Here is a 20,664-nt window from a genome sequence, read left to right as displayed (position 1 = left end):
AAAAGAGCAGCTCACAATTTAACCACACGTTTTTCCACTGGAAATCATTCACACATTAAAAATGTTTTATTAAAATATTTCATAGAAAAATACAATATTTATTTACACCAATATGTAACAGGCACAACTAGTTGACAGCTCACTATTACTGATATGCAAACACTAGGAGACTGGACATTACAAAACATTTTTCAAAGTGGATTGGCTTCACTGTCTGTACAAAAACAACAGGAAATTCAGTTTCTGTTAAAAAGTGCATTACATAAACGGTTAAGCTCCATCAGGCCGTGTTCTGGAAGGAAAGGCTTCAGCAAAAGAGAAATCGCACAGGACACTTCTCTGTGATTGTCTTATACTTATTAGGAAAACCCAACCTGACACAAGTGAACTACAGCTTTAAAACACAGAGTGGATAAGTTCTGGCATGGACCTCTAACCCTGAATTTGTTTGCCTAAAAAAATAATAAAAGTAGTTTCTAGTGTTGGAGGAAAAAAGTCCTCAGCCCTCTCAGATATGTAACCTCCCTGAATGAACAGCCGTGTCCTGTAGAGTCCTCTCTTCCTCTGGGAAGAGCAGAGGAGGCTGAACGATCCCTGAAAATTTTCTGAACCGACATATTTAATTTAAAAAAAAGAAGAAGAAGCAATGTAAACATCACGGTGCAGACCTGTCACAGTCAGTAATACAAAGTCCTCGGTAACAGTCTCAGTAGAGGAAGGCCATGCGTCATGTTGTCAGTAATGATAGACTCTGATCTGATTGTTATCATCCAGGCCCAGCTGGACCAGCCCGCTCTTTGAGGAGGGAGCCTGATAGCGGGTGAACAGCGGTCTGGAGGGTGGAGTTAAAGATGGCAGGTACAACCAAAGGTGAACTTTAGACCAGAGATGTTTGCAAAGTGAAAATGCTATCACACAAGTGGGAAGAATTTTTTTTTTTTTTTAAGGAAGTTATATGAAATAAAGGCGAACTAGAGGATGGACCATGTGTTAGAGTGATGGAAGGATACATGCTGGTGTCTTTCTTGCGCATTTCCAGCCACCTCTTGTTGCCGTCTATCAGCCCCTGCAGCCTCTGGCCGTCCATCTCAGCTGATCTCGGTGTGGAGTGAAGCCCCCGGCTGTGTTCACTGAGACACACACAGTTAGGAGTTACTGTAAGTACACTTAAAACAGCGTTTGTGTGGAATCTGCTACACAGGCTTGATTAAAGGTGTATTGCAAGTTGCAGTACTTCAGAGGAGTGTATGATGAGTAAGCTGTGGAGGGTCTTGTCGTGCTGGAACCGAGCGGGGCAACAGCTGCTCCTGGACAAGAGAACAATGACACAATTTGTACAACTTTGTTTTGTTTTTTTCCCCAACCAGTGCTGTTGTTGGTGCTCCACTAATCCAACAACATACCAGGGAATATCTGGCTCCAGCGGCTGTTGAGGATGTCCCTGGATGCACTCAGCTCACTGCTGATGGGCGTGCTGAAGAGTGGGGGGGCTGCAGAGCCGCTCTGAGTCGCCCAGCTCCACGGTGGCTCTGAGAGCCTCTCCAGAGGAGGAGGCGGGGCTAAGGAGCTGGTTCCCAGGTTGTACGTCTGAGCAATGACAGGAGCTGATGAGGAGGAGGTAGGAGCTAGAGTGGAGTGAGGATGAGACAGAGGTGGAGGGAAAGCTGTGTAAGGTGCGGTGCTCTGCTGCTGGGTCAGTGAACCCAAGGCACCCAGGACGGTGTTGAGCTGGCCTGAGATCTGCTGCAGGGACTCTGCTAATTCCTGGACTTTGGCTGGAACGGTGGGAATATCTCCTGAAGAGAGCGGTAGGAGGAGAATGGAGATTTGCAGAGGTGAGAGAAAATACAACAGGTGAGTTCTTCAAACTGTTAGGAGCAGCTCTCTGGGGATGCACTAGAGCCAAAATTATTGTCTATTAACAGTTGATTTGTGAAGTTTATATACAGAAACACTGGCTCTGACACACAACTCAAAGGGCCAGTTATAGTCCCCAATCATAAATCAAAGTATGGTATAGGTTAGCTTAGATCTGCTAATTCAGTATACTTTGAAAGGGGCTTTACTCTCAGCCCATAGCTATAGGAGAAAATGTTACTTTCATCCATCCATCCATCTCCTGTTGTTAGCCAGGGCTTGTTTGTGGGGGCAGCAGCTAAACTACAGCTGTAGGAGTCCAGGAGGAATCCCAGTCAGATGCCCAAACCAGAAGCAAGAAAAATAAAGAGCATTGACAAAATCGGTCTTTTTACACCTTTACATGGTGGACTGTTGATAACTTTTACTTTATTGAGGCTGTGTAACACTGACACATATTCCAGGACTGCTGACACTCAGTCTGAACACTCAGTGTTAAAGGGGAACGCTGAACCCTGAGCAGTGATCAGGCAGAGCCCACATGTTGGATTTAGACTGAATTAAAAAGTCAATTTTCAAAATCCTGTTCATTGTCTGGGGAGCGTGCTGGCGAGCATGCGTTACCTGTCCCATCTGGCGGTTCCACGGTGCTGCTGAGGTCTGACTCACTCACATCAAAGGTTACCTTCCTTCCTCCGGCGAGCCGAGACAAATCCTCAAACAGCGGCTACGTGGAAAAAGCACCGGGGCGTTACAGTCATCACTACATTCCATTAAAAGTACGAATTCCCTTCTGCTACACCTTAAATCCAATCCAGGTTATATTTCCAATCCACTGAGACACATTTCATCCTTGCATATAAAGTGTGTTGAGTGGCAGAAATGTACCCTACAGCTAAATGTTCTGCTTATTTTTATAGCTTTTCATCAATTTTACTTGGTCAGTATAATCTTCTACACTGATTACATACACTCATTCTAAGTGTGACTTTAAACCAGCTCACAGAAGAGCACAAATACATGCTGATGACCTCCTGACCTCTTTGGCTATAGAGTTCTCTAGCTGCAGAAGCCGCTCCTCTTTCCTCCGCAGGAGACGGTTTCCTCTCTGAACCGTCCGCTCCAACTCTGCCACACTGTGGGCCTCCTGACAAAGGGAGGGAAATTCCCATCTTGTTTAAAAAAAAAAAAAAAAAAATCCGATTAAGGTTTAACACGTGAGGCTCCCCCTTACCTGCTCGAGGTTTCTCATCGTCTCTTCGGTCGCTCTTCCTTGAGCGGGGTGGGCCTGCAGGGCCGCCTGCCTCTCCATCAGCCGGCTGCTCTCTCTCTCCAGGAAGAGTTTGGTCTTCTGGATGGAAGCGCCGTGTGAGGAGATGTACCGCCGGAATCTGGACACGTAGAGGTGTGAGGATGGGAAGTGTTGAAGATAGACACACACCAAAAACTCTAAACTTGAATGTTTTGATATTTCTATCATACAAACATTAGAACTAGAAACATGCACGGTTCAAAACAATGAAAGGAAGAGTTTTAATCAGTACAACATCAAGTCACTTAAACTTCTGGTTATTGGTCTTGTTAGTTAAGTAGCAGAGGGGGTTATTACAGTAGTCAGTTATAGCTTATTTAGTACTGATGACATAAAAACAAGTGCATAAGAGTGGTAACAATGAAAAAAAACCCAAATCTGCAATGACTTTTTTCTCTCCTCATCTTTTCTGACTGTTTTTTTTTTTCACTAGTTTTGTATTTAGCTACAGTCAGTGTCACTACTGGACCTGGACCCTACAGAGGTCACACAGATAGTCCAACTACTCTGGGATGGTACATCAATACATGTCGTTGCCAGAAGGTTTACTGTGTCTTCTAGCACAGTCCCAAGAACCTGGAGGAGATTCAGGAGACAGAAAGTTACTCTAGGAGAGCTGAACAGGGCCGTAGAAGGTCCTTAACCCATCACCAGGACCGATGCCCCTTTGTGCAAGGAGGAACCGTGTAAGCACCGCCAGCAGGCCACTGGTGTGACCTGCTCTGGTGTGACAGCAGATTCACCCTGAGCACATGTGACAGGCATGAAAGGGTTTGAGATGCTGCCTGTGGTGATGGCTCATCCAGTTGAACACCTTTGGGACATTATGTACAGGTTCATCCAATGCCATCAGGTTGCATCTCAGACTCTCCATGAGCTCAGGGCTGCCCTGGTCCAGATCAGGGAAGAGCTCCGCTTTCACAGCATCTGTCATCTTATTAGGAGTATTGTACCTCAAAGGTATTTCAATTTTTAGGATTCTGCTATTTTTTTAGGTTGACAAAATGATAAGAACAAAATGCTGGAAAGTACCAAACCACAAACAAACCCCTAATCCTGAAGAATTAACTGTTTATTTCTGTGATTGGTACTGCGTGTGTGCTCGCCTTACTCATCCATGCTGCTGTTGCTGTCAGGTACAGGGGAAAGAGGCGGCTCCTCCAGGTCATCTACATGTAGTGATGTGTCTTCTCTGTCACCGGAGGGCATCGTCGCTTTCTCTGCCTTCTTCTTTCTGTCCTGCTCTTGTTCCAGGGACGTGCTCGCCCCTTCACCTCGTTCCAGCTCACTGAGAAAACAAAAACTGCAGACTTTTCACATGGAAACATATTTAAAGCCATTAAAAAAAATAAACAAATACAAAACAAGAAAATTCTACATATGCAAGGCGACAGTCATTCTGTCATTTAATACTGAGGCAAATCTATGAGTACCAAATAGAGATTTTATTTTGAAAGCTGTTAGAGTAGGAAGCCTCTACCTGACTCTGTGGCTGAGGCGGTCACATCTCTCCTGCAGCAATGCCACCTTGGTCTCCAGGTGCTCCTTGTCCTCCCTGGCTCTCCTGCTCTCTTCCCTGGCTCGGTCCAACTCCTCCCTGAGCCTCTCCTCCTTCTCCTTGGCCTCACTCCTCTCCTCCCTGGCTCTATTGATGAGTTCTCTGGCTTGGGCTTTCTCCTCTCTCATCCTCTCCAGCTCCTCTCTCAGCTGGTCTCTTTCCTGGATCAGCCGAGGTAAGGCCTGACAGAGGAGAAAAGGAAAGTTGGCAGATCGCAAAGCGAGTGAATAAAATCCGTTCATTAGGAGGGAGCATGGGTTCACACCTCTATCTGTCTGTCCACTTCCTGCTCCTCTTCTCCAAGCAGCTTCCTCCTCCTCTTCAGATCTGCTGCCTGATAGGAGACAGAAATTGATTAGTCCATGTGTTTCAGATACCTGTTAACAGAGCACATATTGTTTAAAACGGACCTTGGTCAGCAGCATGGCCTCCTGGCTCTTCAGCTCTTTGGCTCTCAGCTCCAGCTGATCCCCCAAATCCTGCAGCTCTGACTCCTACACAAAGAGATAAGATGACTTCATTTTAGAAAAGGCTAACCTTTACCCTTGTCACAGCTTACCAAATATTTTATAAACCCCACCTCAGAGTTAGCATTCGTGTGTCTGTCCTGACTTACCTTGCGTGAGTTTGCCAGCTCAGTCTTTTGTATCTGTGCATCCAGCTGTAAGCGGAGCTTCTCCAGCTGGACAGCATGTGAGGCCTGCAGTCGCTCTCTGTCCTCCTGCAGAGTGGACAGCAAGCGCTCCCTCTGAGCCGTCTCCTAGGACACAGACACGATGACGTGACTGATAATAAGTATCCTGCTTGTTTACAAAAACCTAACAAAAAAAAAGCCTTGAAGCAAAAGCTTGTAATACTATTCTACTGTTTAAAATTAAACACAAACGTGACACAGTGTGAGAAAAGCTCATCTTTACATTAAAGTCCAAAGCGTGTGTGGTGTTGTTTTAACAGCTCAGTTTCTCTTTTCCCAGATTCAGAAAGTCGACTTCTGGTTGACCTGTTATACGCTTTTCCAGATGTTTTTTTTTTTTTTTCACAGCCTCTCCTAGAGTAAGTTATTTAGCTCCTCTTAAAGTTCTGCCTGACTGAATCTGACCGACTCCTCTTAAACAGAAGATGGAAACAACAGGTGAGTCAGCTGTCTATGCCTGAGCTGGCCAGATTAGGGAAATCTGCACTTACTGCCATCATCTGGAGCCAAGAGTAGAAAAACACTGCCTCTTTAGAGCAGTCTGAAGTGCTGATATGCCAATCAGACTGATATTAGCTATTGTTGACATATCAAAAATGGCATTTATGACATTTATGTATGAAGAAAGGAGAAACATCCTTCAACCATGTTATAAATGTTGGTGTTGCATACTTTGTCCACCAGAGGGCACTCTGCAACTTTCCTTTTAGCAAAAAACTTGGTTGGAAACAGATGTTTGGAGCAGAGTCGGTCGAGCATAAACAAATCATTCACTCTCTTATTAAGCACTTATAAATAACGATATGTGGAAATCTGGTTATGTTTGGTGAATATCGGCTGAAACATCAGTTTTTTAAATCGGTATTGGTCCTAAAAATATCAGCCAGGCTCTAGTCTGAAGATCATTTCTTACTTGAAAGTTATGTTTATAAGAATCTACAGTACAACTAAATCTGAAGCGCCCCCTGACCTCGTCTAGATATTTCTCTCTTATGCTGTTCATCTCTCTCCTGTGGTCGTTCCTCAGCTGCTCTAGCTTCCTCTCGTGATCCCGCTGCACTTCCTCTCGCACTTCCTGGAGCACATCGGTCAGCTGGGCAGCAGTGCAGAGAAGGGGGAAGGAAAAAAATGTAAAAGAAGTTATAACCCATTCTAATGCTACTAGTGCTTCACGCCCTTTAAGCTCATATTCACAGAGATGATGATGCAATGCTGTATAAAAATGTGTCCTCTAACCTCACGGTGGTACTCGGCCAGTTGCAGCTCAGGCCGCGGACTCATCATCAGCTCCCTCCTCCTCTCTGTGCTTCTGACCTTTATACACACAAAAAAGTGCAAACACAGACAGATCACTAATCTGTGTTTGTTGTGTTTGTGTACTATCAAAGCAAACCTGTGGATCGGTTGGTTTTAATGTTTACATTAGTATATCACACTACCACTGGCCACAAAGATCATTTGGCAGTTTAAACTGAAACCATTTAGATCCTGGCAACATCTGTCTTTTCTGTCTTTACAAAAACTAAAAAACAAAGCTACAACTGTATGGACACAACTGTATGGTCATGGACACAAGATATGTTGGTATGTTACTACCACTGTGATGAAGAATTCTTGTCTAACTAGAAATGGAGTTAACAGGACTGGGTCACAACAAAACTGACTTCTGGAGTCCTCTCACTACACAAGACAACAAACATCCAGGTTTAACCTGCCAGCATCTAGTGTGAGTCAGTGGTTTGTTTTTCAGTCCAGATTGCTTCATAACAAGGACAATATTTGACTATTTACTGAACCCAACTTTAATCTTGATTTCTTCCATGGAAGCAGCTACAATACATTTGCTTCCTTCAGAACGTGTATGATCACTTTTCTATAAGTTGCAGTAACTTTAATCTTAATAAATCAAGATAGGAAAAAAAACCTTTCACCTATCAGGGGCGGATCTAGAGAAAGTTTCATAGGGTGGCATCAGGGTGGCATGGAAATCAAATGGGGTGGAAAAATCAAAGCCTTTTTTGAAACACATACGCAGGTGTTACATATGGTTAAAATGATTTAAATGCAGTAAGTATACACGTTTCATATAAATATAGTCTATACCTAATTATTTTCTGTAGCTCACATAATTAAACTTTGAAGTTACACAGCACATGTGAATTTTGACTTAAATACTGTATAGCCTGTATAATAAATAAATACATATAAAAATGTTGTTTTTTTAATCATAACTCTGGATTTAGTGGCCTGTCATTAAAATTTAAAAACTGATGTATACTTTGAAGTCCAAACTTTCAACACAAGCTGAAATAGAGACTCAGCCTGGCTCCAGCTTGTTGCTATGTCAGCTTAATCACATGTCGGTCCTGCAATTCGGAGATGCGGCACACAGAGTGTTACGAACACTCACCTTCATTCCACCTTCAAGGTGTTAATGCTATCTTATCTTAATAAACAACACCGTCATATGCAAAACTAGGGTGGCACTAGGGGTGCCAAGAGATCATTTTAGCGTGGCACATGCAACCCCATGCCACCCCTCTAGATCCGCCCCTGTTGCCTGTGACACAACAGCCCTGGGTTTGAGTTCCCTTACCTATAATAAATTATCCCCCACATCAAGACAAGATTAATCACAATCTAAAAGCAAATGTGTACTTTATTTCAGACAGGTATATGACACAGCGACACAGTTAGTTTAATAGGATTCTATTAAAGGGATACCTTCTCATAACTACATACAGGATGTGGCCTCTATAATTATTAAAGCAGCTATCAACATATAGCCTCCACAGTAAGAAAACTCTCACCTCATGCGTTACATGTCACTTAACACTATTCTAAAAGCTCGAGCATTGCTGCTCAGCAGTCCAGGGTCTTCTTTCTCTTACTTGCTTCATAATGTGTCAAATGTTTCAGGATGGTGAAAGGTTAGCATCGGCACTCTTCTACTATGAAGCCATGCTGCAGTGACAGATGCAGTATGCGGTTTAGCACTGTCTTGCTGAAATATGAAAGGCCTTCCCTGAATCTGGATGGGAGCATGTGGTGCTCTAAAAGCTGCCGTTTCCATTCCATCACAGATGCGGGATTTTGAACTGAGTGCTAATAATAAGCTGGATGGTCCCCTTCCTCTTTAGTCCAGTGAACACTGTGATTCATCTGACCTAAATATCCCTATAAAGACAAGCTGTCTGAGGATAAAAAAAACAGCAGCATCAACAGTTACCTCCTGTTTCAGAGAGTCCAGTTTCTCCTCCCTCTCTCTCTGGAGCCTCTTCTTCTCCGTCTCCAGCTCTTCTTCTAACTCCGCCTTCAGTCGCTCGATGTCGCGTGTCTTCTGGGCCTCCAGTCTTTCCCGCGCTGCAGTTTGCTCTTCCTCTAGAGTGACACGTACCTCCTTTAACAGGACTTCACTCTCTTCCCTGCACACGACGCAGATGTTAATGTTAATACAGGGATTCTGTTTTTTCACATGCAAGAAAAAAAAAAGAACGGTGGGTTTTCACTTCTTTAGGAGCGACTGTGCTGATGTGTGTTAAGCATTGACCTGAGTTTGTGTTGCTGCTGCTCCCTCTTCCTCTTCGTAGACTCTCTGAGCTCCTCCAACATTCTGTCAGACTCCTCGTTCAGCCTGGCCTCCTCCTCTCTCCTTCTAGACAGGAGGTGCTGCCGTAAAGCCCTGAGGGAGACGCATGTAAATTCAGAAGCATTTGTGTATGTAGTTACAATTAACAAAAAAAACCTTTGGAAGCAAAGGAGCTTCATCAATTAGATTCACACCTCATGCAATAATAACATTAAAGAGCAGGAAGTAAACAACACAAAAACAAATTTAAAGGTGCTGTCTTTGAGTTTGATCTCCTACCAACCTCAGTCTTTCCTCAGTCTCCCCCCTCAGTTTCTCCTCCTCCTCCTCCTCTTCTCTTTTCAGCTCTTCCCGGAGGAGACGAATCCTCTGTTCTTTTTCCTTAGCTATGCGCTCCTTCTCCTCCTCTATCTCTCGGTCAGCTTTCCTCCTTTCCCTCTCCATCTCCTCTCTTTCCTTCTTACTCCTCTCCTCTCTCTCTAGCCTCTTCCTCTCCTCTTCCTCTTCTTTCTCACTCTCTTTCTTCTCCCCGTCTTTCCAGCTTCTCCCTCTCGGCTCTTCTTCCAAAGCCCTCTCTTGTTTTTTTAAGGAGCGTTTAACACCATCAGCCTGGATGCTCGAAAACCGTGCCTGTCGGCCCCTGGAAGTTTCAGGCCTCTCAAGTCCCAGAGGTACGCCGAGGCCCTGGGCCGTTTGCCTGGGGGTGACAGCCTGGTCTGAATGCGAGGAGATGGAGGGTGACGGTGAAAGGCTGGACTGGTGAAGGACAAGCCAGTCAACTTTATGCACTGGGGATGTGTCTCTGTCTTTGACCAGCACATGGCTAAAGTAAAAGAATGAGAGCAAAAGAGTTAAAAGGTGTTGTATTTATTCTTCATAATTCTATAAACAGGCAAGATGGGCATAAGTCTAAAGCTTTCTTTATAAACAGTAGATGTTGTAAAAAGTAGATGTTTCTTTACTAAAAAAACAAAATAGATTTGTCCAAGACCGAGTGCTAAGTGCAACTTCTTAAGAGGATAAAGTGACATAAAATCAACAAAGCTGATATTTTTGACGACCAATATTTAAACCAAAGGCACCTCTTGCTGCCCCCTCCTCCTTTCCTTTCCCCCTTTTCTCCTTTCTCCTCTTCCTTCTCTTCTGTGTCAGTTTTTTCCAGCGGACTGACAGCATTAGACAGATCGTTGATGTCCAGAGCCTTGTGCGACAGCTGAAAGACAGAGTTTGAAATCTAAAAATCATTTATCAGATGTGTCGCAGCTGCAAATGTTTGCTTTTTGGATTTTGAAATTCTAACCCAGAAGAAGACATTTAGTTTCTAAACCCTTTTAGACCATTATAACTTCTCCAAGCCTGCCTATCAGTGGAACACCACAAGAAAAAAAGTGTCATTGTCCCCACAGACTGTTATTAAAATAAATAAAATGTAACACCTCATGAAGGCTTTTAAGAGGCTTTTAAGATGAAATGAGTCGGGTTTTTAAGTCATGACCGTGCCATCTTTGAAAGAGTCTTGGAGGATTTGGGGGGGGTTTGTTTTGTTTTGGTTTTTTGAGTCATAGGCTGGCACAGTTGAATGGTAAATGAGTTAGGGTGCATACCTTGTTATCTATGGAGGACGACGCCTCCTCAATGTTCTTACTGGCTTCAGAATTCTGCAATAGTACAGACAGTGATCATGTAACGTTCTCGCTGATAACCTATGTCTAAACAACTGAACTGCCCACAAGCAACACTGGACATCCAAGCATGCTGTCTCTACCAAAGCCACAGAAAGACACTAAGGGTGATTCCAAGCTATAGCCTACATGCAAACACAACCAAGGCCAGACTGCAGGCAGGCACACTGCAAAATCATTCTGCAACTGAAGCAAGCACACTCTGCAGGTGAGGGGCAAGGTTGTGGGATATGACAGTTCTGTCTGAACAGAAAACTGAAACCAGCAACCTAAGGTCAGGTCAGCTTAATAAGTCTGCACTGTCAATGGGGAAATGCTCCAATCCAGTCCTCAGGGGCTCAGATAGATTGACCTTCTGCCCGATCTATCATGCAGTGTGTGAATGAAGACTTCCAGGCAGGAAGTCACAGGGCAAGTAGCAGCCCCTAAGGCAATGGAGTTGGAGCCTGAGAGCTACATGCACCTGCTTGCAAAAATCAAGCAAGACTAAGACTGAGAGGCAACACAGAGGCACAACATCGGACCCTACCTCTGCAGGAAGGGAGGAATTCTTTGTCACATTTTTCATCTTCCGATCATTACTGGCTGGTTGGTCATGAGCCCCTTCCTCTTTAAACCTCTCTATAACCTCCTCCTCCTCCTCCTCCTCCTCCTCCTTGCTGTCTGATGCTCTCTGGCCAACTGAGTCATCCTCTAGCTCCACTCCCCCCCTCTCTGTGTCTTCTCCTTCGCTCTGTACATATCTTTCCAACACCTCATCACTCTCTGTCAGTTTCCTCCGGCTTAGAGAGCACCTCTCCAAAGCCTTATCGCTCTCCTCCTCCTGCCCTCCTTTGCTACTGGTCTCGACCTCCTCTTCCTTTCTCTCACTGTGCCCTCCGTCACTTACAGTTCTCTCAAGCTCATCCCTCTCTTTGTCAGTTCTGTCCTCCTCCCGACTTACTCCGCCTTGATCACTTTTGGAGGACTTCTTCACTACTTCACTGCTACCATCCTCACATTCCTCTTCTTCTATTTTTTGCTCCTCTTCTTTCCTCTCTCTGTCTTCGTCTTTGTCCTCATCCTCATCTTCACAGCACTCTTCCTCTATCTCATTATTTTCATCTTCCCCTTTCTCGTTTTCTCCAGCCGCTTTACTTTGAGCATCCTCTATCTCTTTCCCCTCCTCTTGGCTTTTTCCATCTTCTTGTCTACCTTCCACATCTCCTTTTGTCTCTTTTGCTCCTTTTTCATCCTTGTCTAACGTGCTACCCTGCTGCTCTTCTTCCTCTGCCTCATTTAACTCCTCTGCTACCTCCTCTTCTGAGTGCTCTGAAGAGTTTTCAGGATGAGGAGTGACAGCATCAGCCCCCGCCTCACTGACATGATTTCCACTGCCTATCTGGGGAGAGAGGTGGATGTGGCGACCCTTCAGAGAATCCTGGGTGGAAGATAATGGGAAGAATGGTCCATCCGTCCCAAACAGAGGCAGAAAGCCAGGCATACAGAGACATAAGGGAGAGAAGGGAAGGAGGAAGTAAGGTGAGGAAATGAGCCAGACAAAAAACAAAAACAAAAAAACAACTCAAGTGAAAGATGGTGAAAGATGGTGAAGGTGAGACGTTCTTGAAACATGGCTACATGCAAAACTGCCACATTGTTAGGCAGTCAGCACATAAAAATAAGTCCACCAAACAAGAACATGCATGTCTGCACAAACAAAAGACACAAACATTGTTGTTCTGGGTCTCACATTCAAACACAAGCAAAAACACGGTGGATAGTTCGAGCAGGTGTGTTTTATGACTGTGATTTCCTTGTTTCAGCACTGAATCAGTACACCTTTACCCTGACAAATCAACAGGAAATTCTTTTATATTCCCCCAAAACACACCAAATTTATGATTTTGGGTGCAAGCCTTGATTTGGTGAAAAAAAATAAGTTTACTACAGGTAAAGAAGTTAGTGATACAACTGCATTGACACAGTTTTTCTCCTTATTGATCCCTTCAGCATTTAAATCAGTCATGCAGCATGATTCACTAAGGTGCATATAAAAGAAGCAAAGGTGCCTTAAACCTGCATTCCTTCTAAAGATCAGCAGGAGGCGACTCCTCCAGTCATGAAAAGAAATCTAGTTATAGAGACATCTAAGAGAAAATGACCCTTCAGCTCCCTGTGACTTCTGCAAACACTTTCTTAATGAGCTAATAGACTTAATTACTGGTTTAGTCTTACTCAATCCAACATAATGTTCACTTTGTCCCCATTAGAGTCAAGAAAGACGACAGAGCAGGGTATGGGCACACAGTGTCCCTCGGTTTCTCAGTCAGACCCAGAACTCGAGTCCAGTATGAAGACAGAGCAATCACAGCTGGACGTTTTGCTAATGCAGTGGGTTATGTAATAATTACTGGGTCAACCCACAGTTTATGGTTTCGGCCCATTTTAACCTCACATGGCAACAATAGTTGTTGCTAGGGAAATGCTGCACCAAGAGCAGGGAGCACATAGCAGAAGTGAGACAATTTTCTCAACTTGTGTTAATTTATTTGGCATGTGAGGAAAAACTGGTTTTATTTGAAAGGAAACTCGAGCTCCTGAAACATCCAGCTAAACTAGAAGGAGTCTGACTTCATGAAGCCAAGCGTGACTTTATAAACTTGTTTTTCCACATAAGCATCACTTGCATCAAAAAAATCTTTAATCAAATCTTAAATGAAATCCTCAAATTGCCTATTTTTTTCCAAACCACAGAGCACATCACTGTTCTACTAGACTACTTTTGCTAGCTGAACATTTTAGAGAATATTCGTGTAGCTCAGTGGGATGAGCTGGCAACCAAATGCTATATGGCTGAGAGCGGATGGCCTGGGTTTAAGTCTCTCCTGTCAGTCTTCACTTTACCTATCCTATCCAACAAAGCCAGAAAAAAAAAAAACTGTTGCACTGTCCTTAGGGAAAGACTACAAAGTATCTGTCACTTTCCAAAAACTTATGGACCCTTCTCTAACCTCTCCTTGGTCTACTCTTCCACATTTGCTTAGGGCATAAAAACTACACACTTATTAGGTCTGTCAGACTTCAAGTAACAAAGATGGGCCCGCGTTCTCAACTTTGAAAGCCATCTGTGCTACTTTTGGTTATTGTGTTTTTCAATATAGAAATAAAGTGTGTCACGAATTTGCGCATCATTAGTAAGTAAATTGCATTTTTCTCCCTCAACACTTTTTAAAAATCTAATTTGCCCTAATTAATAAACCTGGCCGTGTTTGTATTATATATACATTTCAGGAAAAAAACATTTATATGATTTATTAAACTACATGATATAAATACAACTGTTCAGTGGTGATGGTAAGGAATTATACTGTGAATGATATACTTAAATAAATAAATTCATGAATGAGTTTGGATGGCGATGGCCCATGCTCTTGTTGTTTAGAGAGCAAAGCAGTAACAGTGGCAGTAGGAGGACAGAAGGACAAGGAGGAAGACACAGTAACAGCCGTGCCCGTAGGACAGATCCCAGCAGCACAGCAGCTGCAGGGACACACATGGGTCACAGTGCAAAGGTGAGAGGTTTAAAGGTCAAAGAGACACAAGAGAAGCAGAAACATATGGTTTAGAGACCACAGTTAGACGAGACAACAAGAAATGTCCCTTTTTGTAATGATAAAAACACTTATAATAATATAGCACCAATACCCTATATAATAACACTTCTAGTTAAACAGCAGTGTCTGTGTATCTTCTAAATCTCTCACGCTGCAGTTTTACCAGAGGAAAGATACCCGAGACCCCCATTCTTCACAAACATATTCTGATCTTTGTACAAAATCTCTGGTTTAAAAAACAGAAACAGAACAATCATTATAATACCTCGAATGTGCCGCACATTAAACACATTAAACAACACACCACAGCCGTTCAAAGACACACACACACAACACACACACAGGTGAAGAGGGCAGAAATGGCAGAGAGGTTTTACTTGTTGAGAGCGAGAAAGAGAAATGATGCGCAGACTCTGTTGTGTGCTTTTACTTGTTGTGACTGTGGTTCAGGGCTGTGGTCACCAGACAGGCCCAAATCCTGCAACTCTGGCTCCGTCCTCTCCTCCGCTGGTGCTGCGCCAGTGGCATCACTTTCCTGCAGTAAACATTTACACAGAAAACTTTAACATTGACACTGATACACCATTAATTAGGAAACATAATCATACCTTGTATAAATGAGAAGATGCATAATGGTCAGTGCAGCTATTTGTGCCTACATTATGAATTAGAGTAGTAAAAAGCTAGTTATCCTGTCTACCTAAATTAACAAATTTCCCACGTGTGGGACTAATAAAGGTTATCTTATCTTATCTTATCTTACCTCATACTTTAGGCTTCCTCCGAGGGCATCCAGATCCAGGTGGAGATTCTTCAATAGTCTGTCTGACTCATGAGGACTTGGCTGGAAAGAACAGTCGCTGGTTACAGAAGGACTTGAAGTGTATTTCCTGGGAGCTACAGGAAGCTAAACCAACCTCGTTTTCTGAGATTTTCTCATCATCACTGTCAAAATCAGGCAAAGTAAGTGACACTCTCTCTTCCTGTCGGCTGCCGAGTATTCTGGTTGATCCACTGGTTCGAGGAGCCTGAAAAAGAATGAATGGAAGTAAGAGATTCAGATGGGATAAAAAGCGAGAAGCAAGTTATTTCATCCATAATATAGCATGATGGTTCTTTTACCTGTAGGGGTGTCTTGAGGGGTTCCAATCCCCCGGAGCTGCCGAGAGACCCCCGCAGGGCAGGGGCAGATCCAGAGAGAGCGCTTTGGCCAGGGGTGTCCAAACCTCGCAGGGGAGCCAGGCTGGTAAGCGAAGATTGCAGAGGTCCCAGAGACGAACTGAGGGCCTACAGGAGAAGAGACACAGTCGGTGATGTGAGTTCTCTCTTTTCAACAAATCCTTTTTTAGGAATGCATCGTGTTCTCTGACATGGAAGTCTAGTTTTAATATTGCAGTAGAAAGAAAATGTATTTGGCCTCTTTACATGTTTATATTTTAGTTACGTAATACCACTAATTAGACATTTCCGCAACTCATTCTGCAGCAGTCCAAAATTCCAGCCTGTGACATAAAGAACTCTCTCAGTCACAGGGAGAACACAGAGTTCTGCAGCAGATGGCCCGGACCCCAACAGAGCCCCGATTACAACACGGAGTCAGTGGGGATTATGCAGAAGCAGATGCAGAAGACACTGAGGCAGCATAACACTATATAAAAACATTGACAAAGTGTCCATAATGTTAGAAACTGATTTTGCAGAGTATGCATAAAAGGACCTTGGTGGGCTAAATCTGACCATTTTTATGGGCTAATTGAAAAAAAACACAACAACAACACTGACAACACGACGGTGGAGCAGTGGTGAATCTCACAGCAAGAAGGTGTTGGGTTCAAATCCACCATCTGGTCAGGGCCTTTGTCTGTAGAGTTTAAATGCATGCAGTTAGTGGAGTTAGTTTAGTTGGTGATTCTAAGCTGCCCACAGGTGTGAATGTGGGGAATAATTGTCTGTCTCTCTTTGTCAGCCCTGTGACAAACTGGCAACCTGTCCATGGTGTAGCACACCTCTTGCCTCACCGCAGCAGGGATTGGCTCCAGCATGACCATGAATTGGTTAAGTGAAAGAAGCTGGATGGATGGAGCTTGGAGTTGTGAATTTAAAACTTTAAGAATCAACAGGCTAACCCTTATGAGCTCAGAAAAACCTCTAATAACCCAGTAACAAACAGTAGTTTGTTAGGAACCTGTGTTCAGCACACAGACGCCCATCTTAATAACAAACCTGATCCATCTGCAGGCGAAACAAGCAACAAGATCATTAATACGAACCAACAAAACACTTGCCTTAGCTAGTGAGTAAGCTACCAAGTGCAGCGATCCCCAACCTGCGGGCCACAGAGTCATTTGGTACCTGCAAGAGCTGCGAGAGTTGAGGCTGGGGTGTGAAATTTATGGTTTTCAGAGTTTTTACTGTTAACTCGGTATTTGTGCGTTACCATAGCAACCAGAGAGCATTAAGGGGCAGAGAGGTAGATGTTACTCTCAATGTTGTTGGTGCATTTCAGGAGGACGCTGCTAATAAAGCTACACAATTGCACAGTGAAGTTGTGTTTATTATTATATTTACAAAATACCACAGTTTTTGTCTTGGTCGTATCATTTTATTTTGTTGTATTTATCCGCGACACCTTAAAGGGCGGTCTGTGAAAATACTGTCTGACATTAAACCGGTCCGTGGCGTAAAAAAGGTTGGGGACCGCTGACCTAGTACATTAACAAGTGAAAAAAACATAGCTCACTATTAGCCAGGAGCTACTAATTAGGATTTTGAAGATTGCTATAACTTGCTTCATTTTATTGTTTGTTTTATTCAACCATTTTTGACTTAAGAAGCATGCACTGCTTTCCTAAGCGGTACAGACTCAGGGTACATTCAAAAACCCACAACTCTGTAATGCAATCAAACCATAAAGAGAGACCATTTATTCAAAATTTCACAACATTTCCTGGACTGACAGACAAATGGAAGGCCTGAGAGTCATCAGCAGCAACTGACCGCACAGGATAATAATGTTATATTCACACTGTGCTGGCATCCATCATCATCGTGGCAAATGAAAATGATAGATAACCTGCAACATTACAAACAAACATTACAAAAAATTCAAAAGAATCTGCGTAAAACAGAAACTTGAATTCAGTGGTGATGCCACAAACATGCACAAGAAGGACGAATAAAGAATTAAAAGTTAGTAGTGATTAGTAGTGAAAATACCAACACACACACACACATATACGTACATGTTTGTAACAATAACCACTTAATCGAACTATACAGATCTTATTTGCAGTCCATTACACTCTGATGCCATGTTGCTCGATAAGTAAACATAAACTTTTTGTGTAAAACAAGAAGGAAGAAAATAAATCAATAAAACCACTCACCCCAGGAGTTTTGAGTGGTTCCTTCTTCTTCTTCTCTTTCTTCTCCTTCTTTTCTTTCTTCTTTTTCTTGTCTTTCTTGGTTCCTGTGCCCCCAGCTGTGGCTGTGAGCTGACCTCGCTCACGCTCCTGGGCCACCAGGCGTCGGTAGTGCTCGTCACAGGGGTGATCCCAGGTGGACTGACCCGTGGTGAAGTTGAAGTAGTAGATGTCCCCTGTCACATCCTGGCTGTGGGTAAGGAGAAAGGAAACGGGAGTCATTCACTGTTTTGTGCAAAAGTCTGGAGCCACCCCTTATTGCTTTATAATTTTACTTTGAAGGCATCAGAGATTCTTGAAATTATTTAAAATGGTCTTGTGCAACAACACCATTAACACTGATCTTACCAAACTGAAGGGATGAACCAGTGTGGACAACTTAGCAAACCTATGGTAGGAGGACAGGCTGGCGGTGATGGATGGATCATATAACCCCACCTCCTACATTTTTATGTCCATTAAGCATTACAAATGATTATTATGCTATAACTGTCTTAATAATTATTTAGATTTAGTTAATACATTCAGTTAAAAGCCATAGGATCCATTCTTACAGTTAACACCACTCAATGAGGACATCATAATGAAGCTAAATTATATAAAACGCATGAGCCAAAAATTAGAAGGAAAGGCTATATTAATCTATCATCTATCTACAAGTAATAATAACTGCTTTGTAAGCCATGCGTTGCTGGGTTAGAGGCATTATTTTGTCAATAGCTCTGATGTCTCCCTGGAGAATTTGGTAAGAGATGGTTGCTACACACTTTGGCCTTCAGTTGTCAACAACAGACCATCACTGGTAATGAGCTGGAAATCACACCATAATCCACACCTTGAAAACACTTTGTAAAACACCTGAATTTGCCAGAGCATACGCGAAAAGGGACTTGTATCTCTGGTGTTTGAGGTCCACTCCCTGGGTGCTTTCCCATTACTTACCAAGGCTTCCACTCAGGAGGCAAAGGGGCGACGATGCCCTCCCTTGCCAGCCACAGAAGTTCTGGCTCATTGTCGGGGTCAATGCCAATCTCTCTTGCATACTCTTGGATCTCTGATCAGAAGAAAGAAAGAAGAGCTGAATGCAAAGTATGCACCATCATGTAGCATATAGTTTGGGAAATCTCCAGAATTTAAGCCATATAGCACTGCAGTTCTGGATGAGCTGTGTTTTTGGAACCTGAATGCCACATAAAACAGACAATTCCAGCAGCATGGACTAATATTAGTTCAGTGTTTAGGTGTGAATAAACACAAGTAAACCACAGTGCAGTTTAAATCTCATCAGCTGTGCTGTTCAATGATGCTGGGGTACCTTGTTCAGAGGGTATATAATTCTCATCGTATTCCTCTTCGAGGATCAGCTGGTCCCCTACGAGAGCAGCTGCAGTCATGGTTACTGCAGAGACAAACCATAATTCACGCACATATTATAAAACAATGGCGACACAATTTGCATCAACATATCTTTTGAAAACGGGAGGTTTTGCGTTCTCGTTTAGCTAAGGGGGTAAAATTCACACATTAGCTAACTTTTGTCGCATATTTTGTTGTACACTGACTAACAATGTTTAGCATGGGGAAAGGGGCTTCTAGGCTAAAGCCACAGTCAGCATATAATCAACATATAATCCTTGCTGAGGACAGCAATTAGGGTCGGGGAGTAAAAGGAGCGAAATAAATCTAATTAATCTAACGTTAGCATCTCAGCTAATTTCAACGTTAGCGTAACGTTAGCTCAGGAAGCTAAGTAGTTGGAAAGCAGATTAGAGCCGAGCCGTTTACCTTCCCAACTTTAAATTAACCTCTGTGGAAGCAACGCTTAGCTGTCAGTTCTTTGACGGCGGCATTGTGCACAAAGACGGGGGAAAGATGCGAAAGTTACACTCCTAACAACATCTCCAAGGACGCTTCCTTCGTTTCCTGTTGACGATGGAGACGTTTGAATCTGACTGGCTGAGCTACTCGAGGCGTTCACATGTACTCGGAAACTCAGCAATTATCAGTATATCCAGTTTATGTGTATTACTACGGAAGCGTAGAGCTGCCACCCAGGCAAAAGAAAAATAGAAGTATATCACGTTATAACGTGAAAAGTTTATTGTTCTAACAAGATACTTTTCATGTTTGTACAATATACTATCATGTTTGTACAATATACTTTTGACGTTTGAACAATATAATATCACGTTATTACAATATGCATAATTATCACGTTCGTACAATATAAATATCACGTTCGTACAATATAAATATATTGTACGAACAATATAAATATATTGTACGAACGTGATATTTATGCATATTGTAATAACGTGATATTATATTGTTCAAACGTCAAAAGTATATTGTACAAACATGATAGTATATTGTACAAACATGAAAAGTATCTTGTTAGAACAATAAACTTTTCACGTTATAACGTGATATACTTCTTTTTTTCTTTTGCCTGGGTGGCAGCTCTACGCTTCCGTAACAAAATAAAAATAAAATGTCTGAAATATATGAGTAAAATCTGTTCAATAATATGAAAAGGTATGGTTTGCAAAATGATTTTGAGACTTGCTATGATGTATCTCTTGGAGACTGTGGTATCGGCAAAAAGACAAGAGGCCAAGCTAGAGGTGATAGAGTTGATGATACTCAGACACATTAATGGATCCGATCAGAAATGAGTATATCAGAGGGACTGCTCGGGTTAAGCATTTTGGAAAAACAGTTACAGAACCAAAGCTATGAAGGTTTTGATATGTGCAAAGACCACAAAGAAGATTGAAGGATGTAGATAAAGAGGACATAGAGATAGGATTGATATGAAAAAGGAGAATGCAGGGATAGTGTGAGACGGAGGCAGATGAACCACTGTGGTGACCACTAAAGGGACCAGCCAAAAGAAGGAGAAGAAGACGAAGAAGCAGATTCTGTACTATGTATGTATCCATGTGTACAATATT

General features: G+C 42.9%; 1 protein-coding gene across 6 annotated transcripts; it reads right to left on the bottom strand.

The window, feature by feature from the left end:
* Positions 1-42: 42 nt before the first annotated feature.
* On the bottom strand, positions 43-19,690 carry cep164 (centrosomal protein 164). 6 transcript variants are annotated; one of them, XM_019345233.2, is made up of 28 exons: positions 19,496-19,690; positions 19,026-19,109; positions 18,653-18,764; positions 17,675-17,900; positions 15,411-15,575; positions 15,206-15,316; positions 15,052-15,132; positions 14,719-14,823; positions 11,222-12,112; positions 10,615-10,668; positions 10,093-10,223; positions 9,294-9,833; positions 8,972-9,103; positions 8,651-8,846; positions 6,658-6,735; positions 6,392-6,514; positions 5,344-5,487; positions 5,138-5,221; positions 4,993-5,061; positions 4,650-4,909; positions 4,281-4,472; positions 3,092-3,248; positions 2,897-3,004; positions 2,482-2,584; positions 1,404-1,796; positions 1,235-1,307; positions 1,011-1,130; positions 43-832 (listed from the first exon to the last, which is right to left on the bottom strand). In XM_019345233.2, exons 2-28 carry the CDS (start codon positions 19,102-19,104, stop codon positions 736-738), a joined length of 4,824 nt encoding a protein of 1,607 aa, XP_019200778.1. In that variant the 5' UTR covers positions 19,105-19,109; positions 19,496-19,690; the 3' UTR covers positions 43-735. The 6 variants fall into 6 exon arrangements, with proteins under 6 accessions (XP_019200778.1, XP_019200780.1, XP_019200779.1 ...); XM_019345235.2 differs by having other exon boundaries at positions 11,636-12,112; XM_019345234.2 differs by having other exon boundaries at positions 4,281-4,457; positions 19,496-19,689.
* Between the last annotated feature and the right edge of the window lie 974 nt (positions 19,691-20,664).

This window comes from Oreochromis niloticus, linkage group LG14 (genome assembly GCF_001858045.2).
Source record: "Oreochromis niloticus isolate F11D_XX linkage group LG14, O_niloticus_UMD_NMBU, whole genome shotgun sequence".
NCBI lineage: Eukaryota > Metazoa > Chordata > Actinopteri > Cichliformes > Cichlidae > Oreochromis > Oreochromis niloticus.
The sequence above is the reverse complement of the archived record's forward strand: the minus strand, read 5'-3'. Positions and strand labels throughout refer to the sequence as shown.

What these genes read in the sequence shown, in the direction of transcription:
- cep164 (XM_019345233.2), bottom strand. Translation starts at nt 19,104, where the DNA reads ATGACTGCAGCTGCTCTCGTAGGGGACCAGCTGATCCTCGAAGAGGAA. An exon ending in TGGACTCTCTGAAACAGGAG is followed by an intron (nt 6,736 to 8,650) that starts GTAACTGTTGAT and finishes GTGTGTATAAAG; the next exon opens with GTCAGAAGCACAGAGAGGAG. An exon ending in CGATGAGAAACCTCGAGCAG is followed by an intron (nt 3,005 to 3,091) that starts GTAAGGGGGAGC and finishes TCCCTTTGTCAG; the next exon opens with GAGGCCCACAGTGTGGCAGA.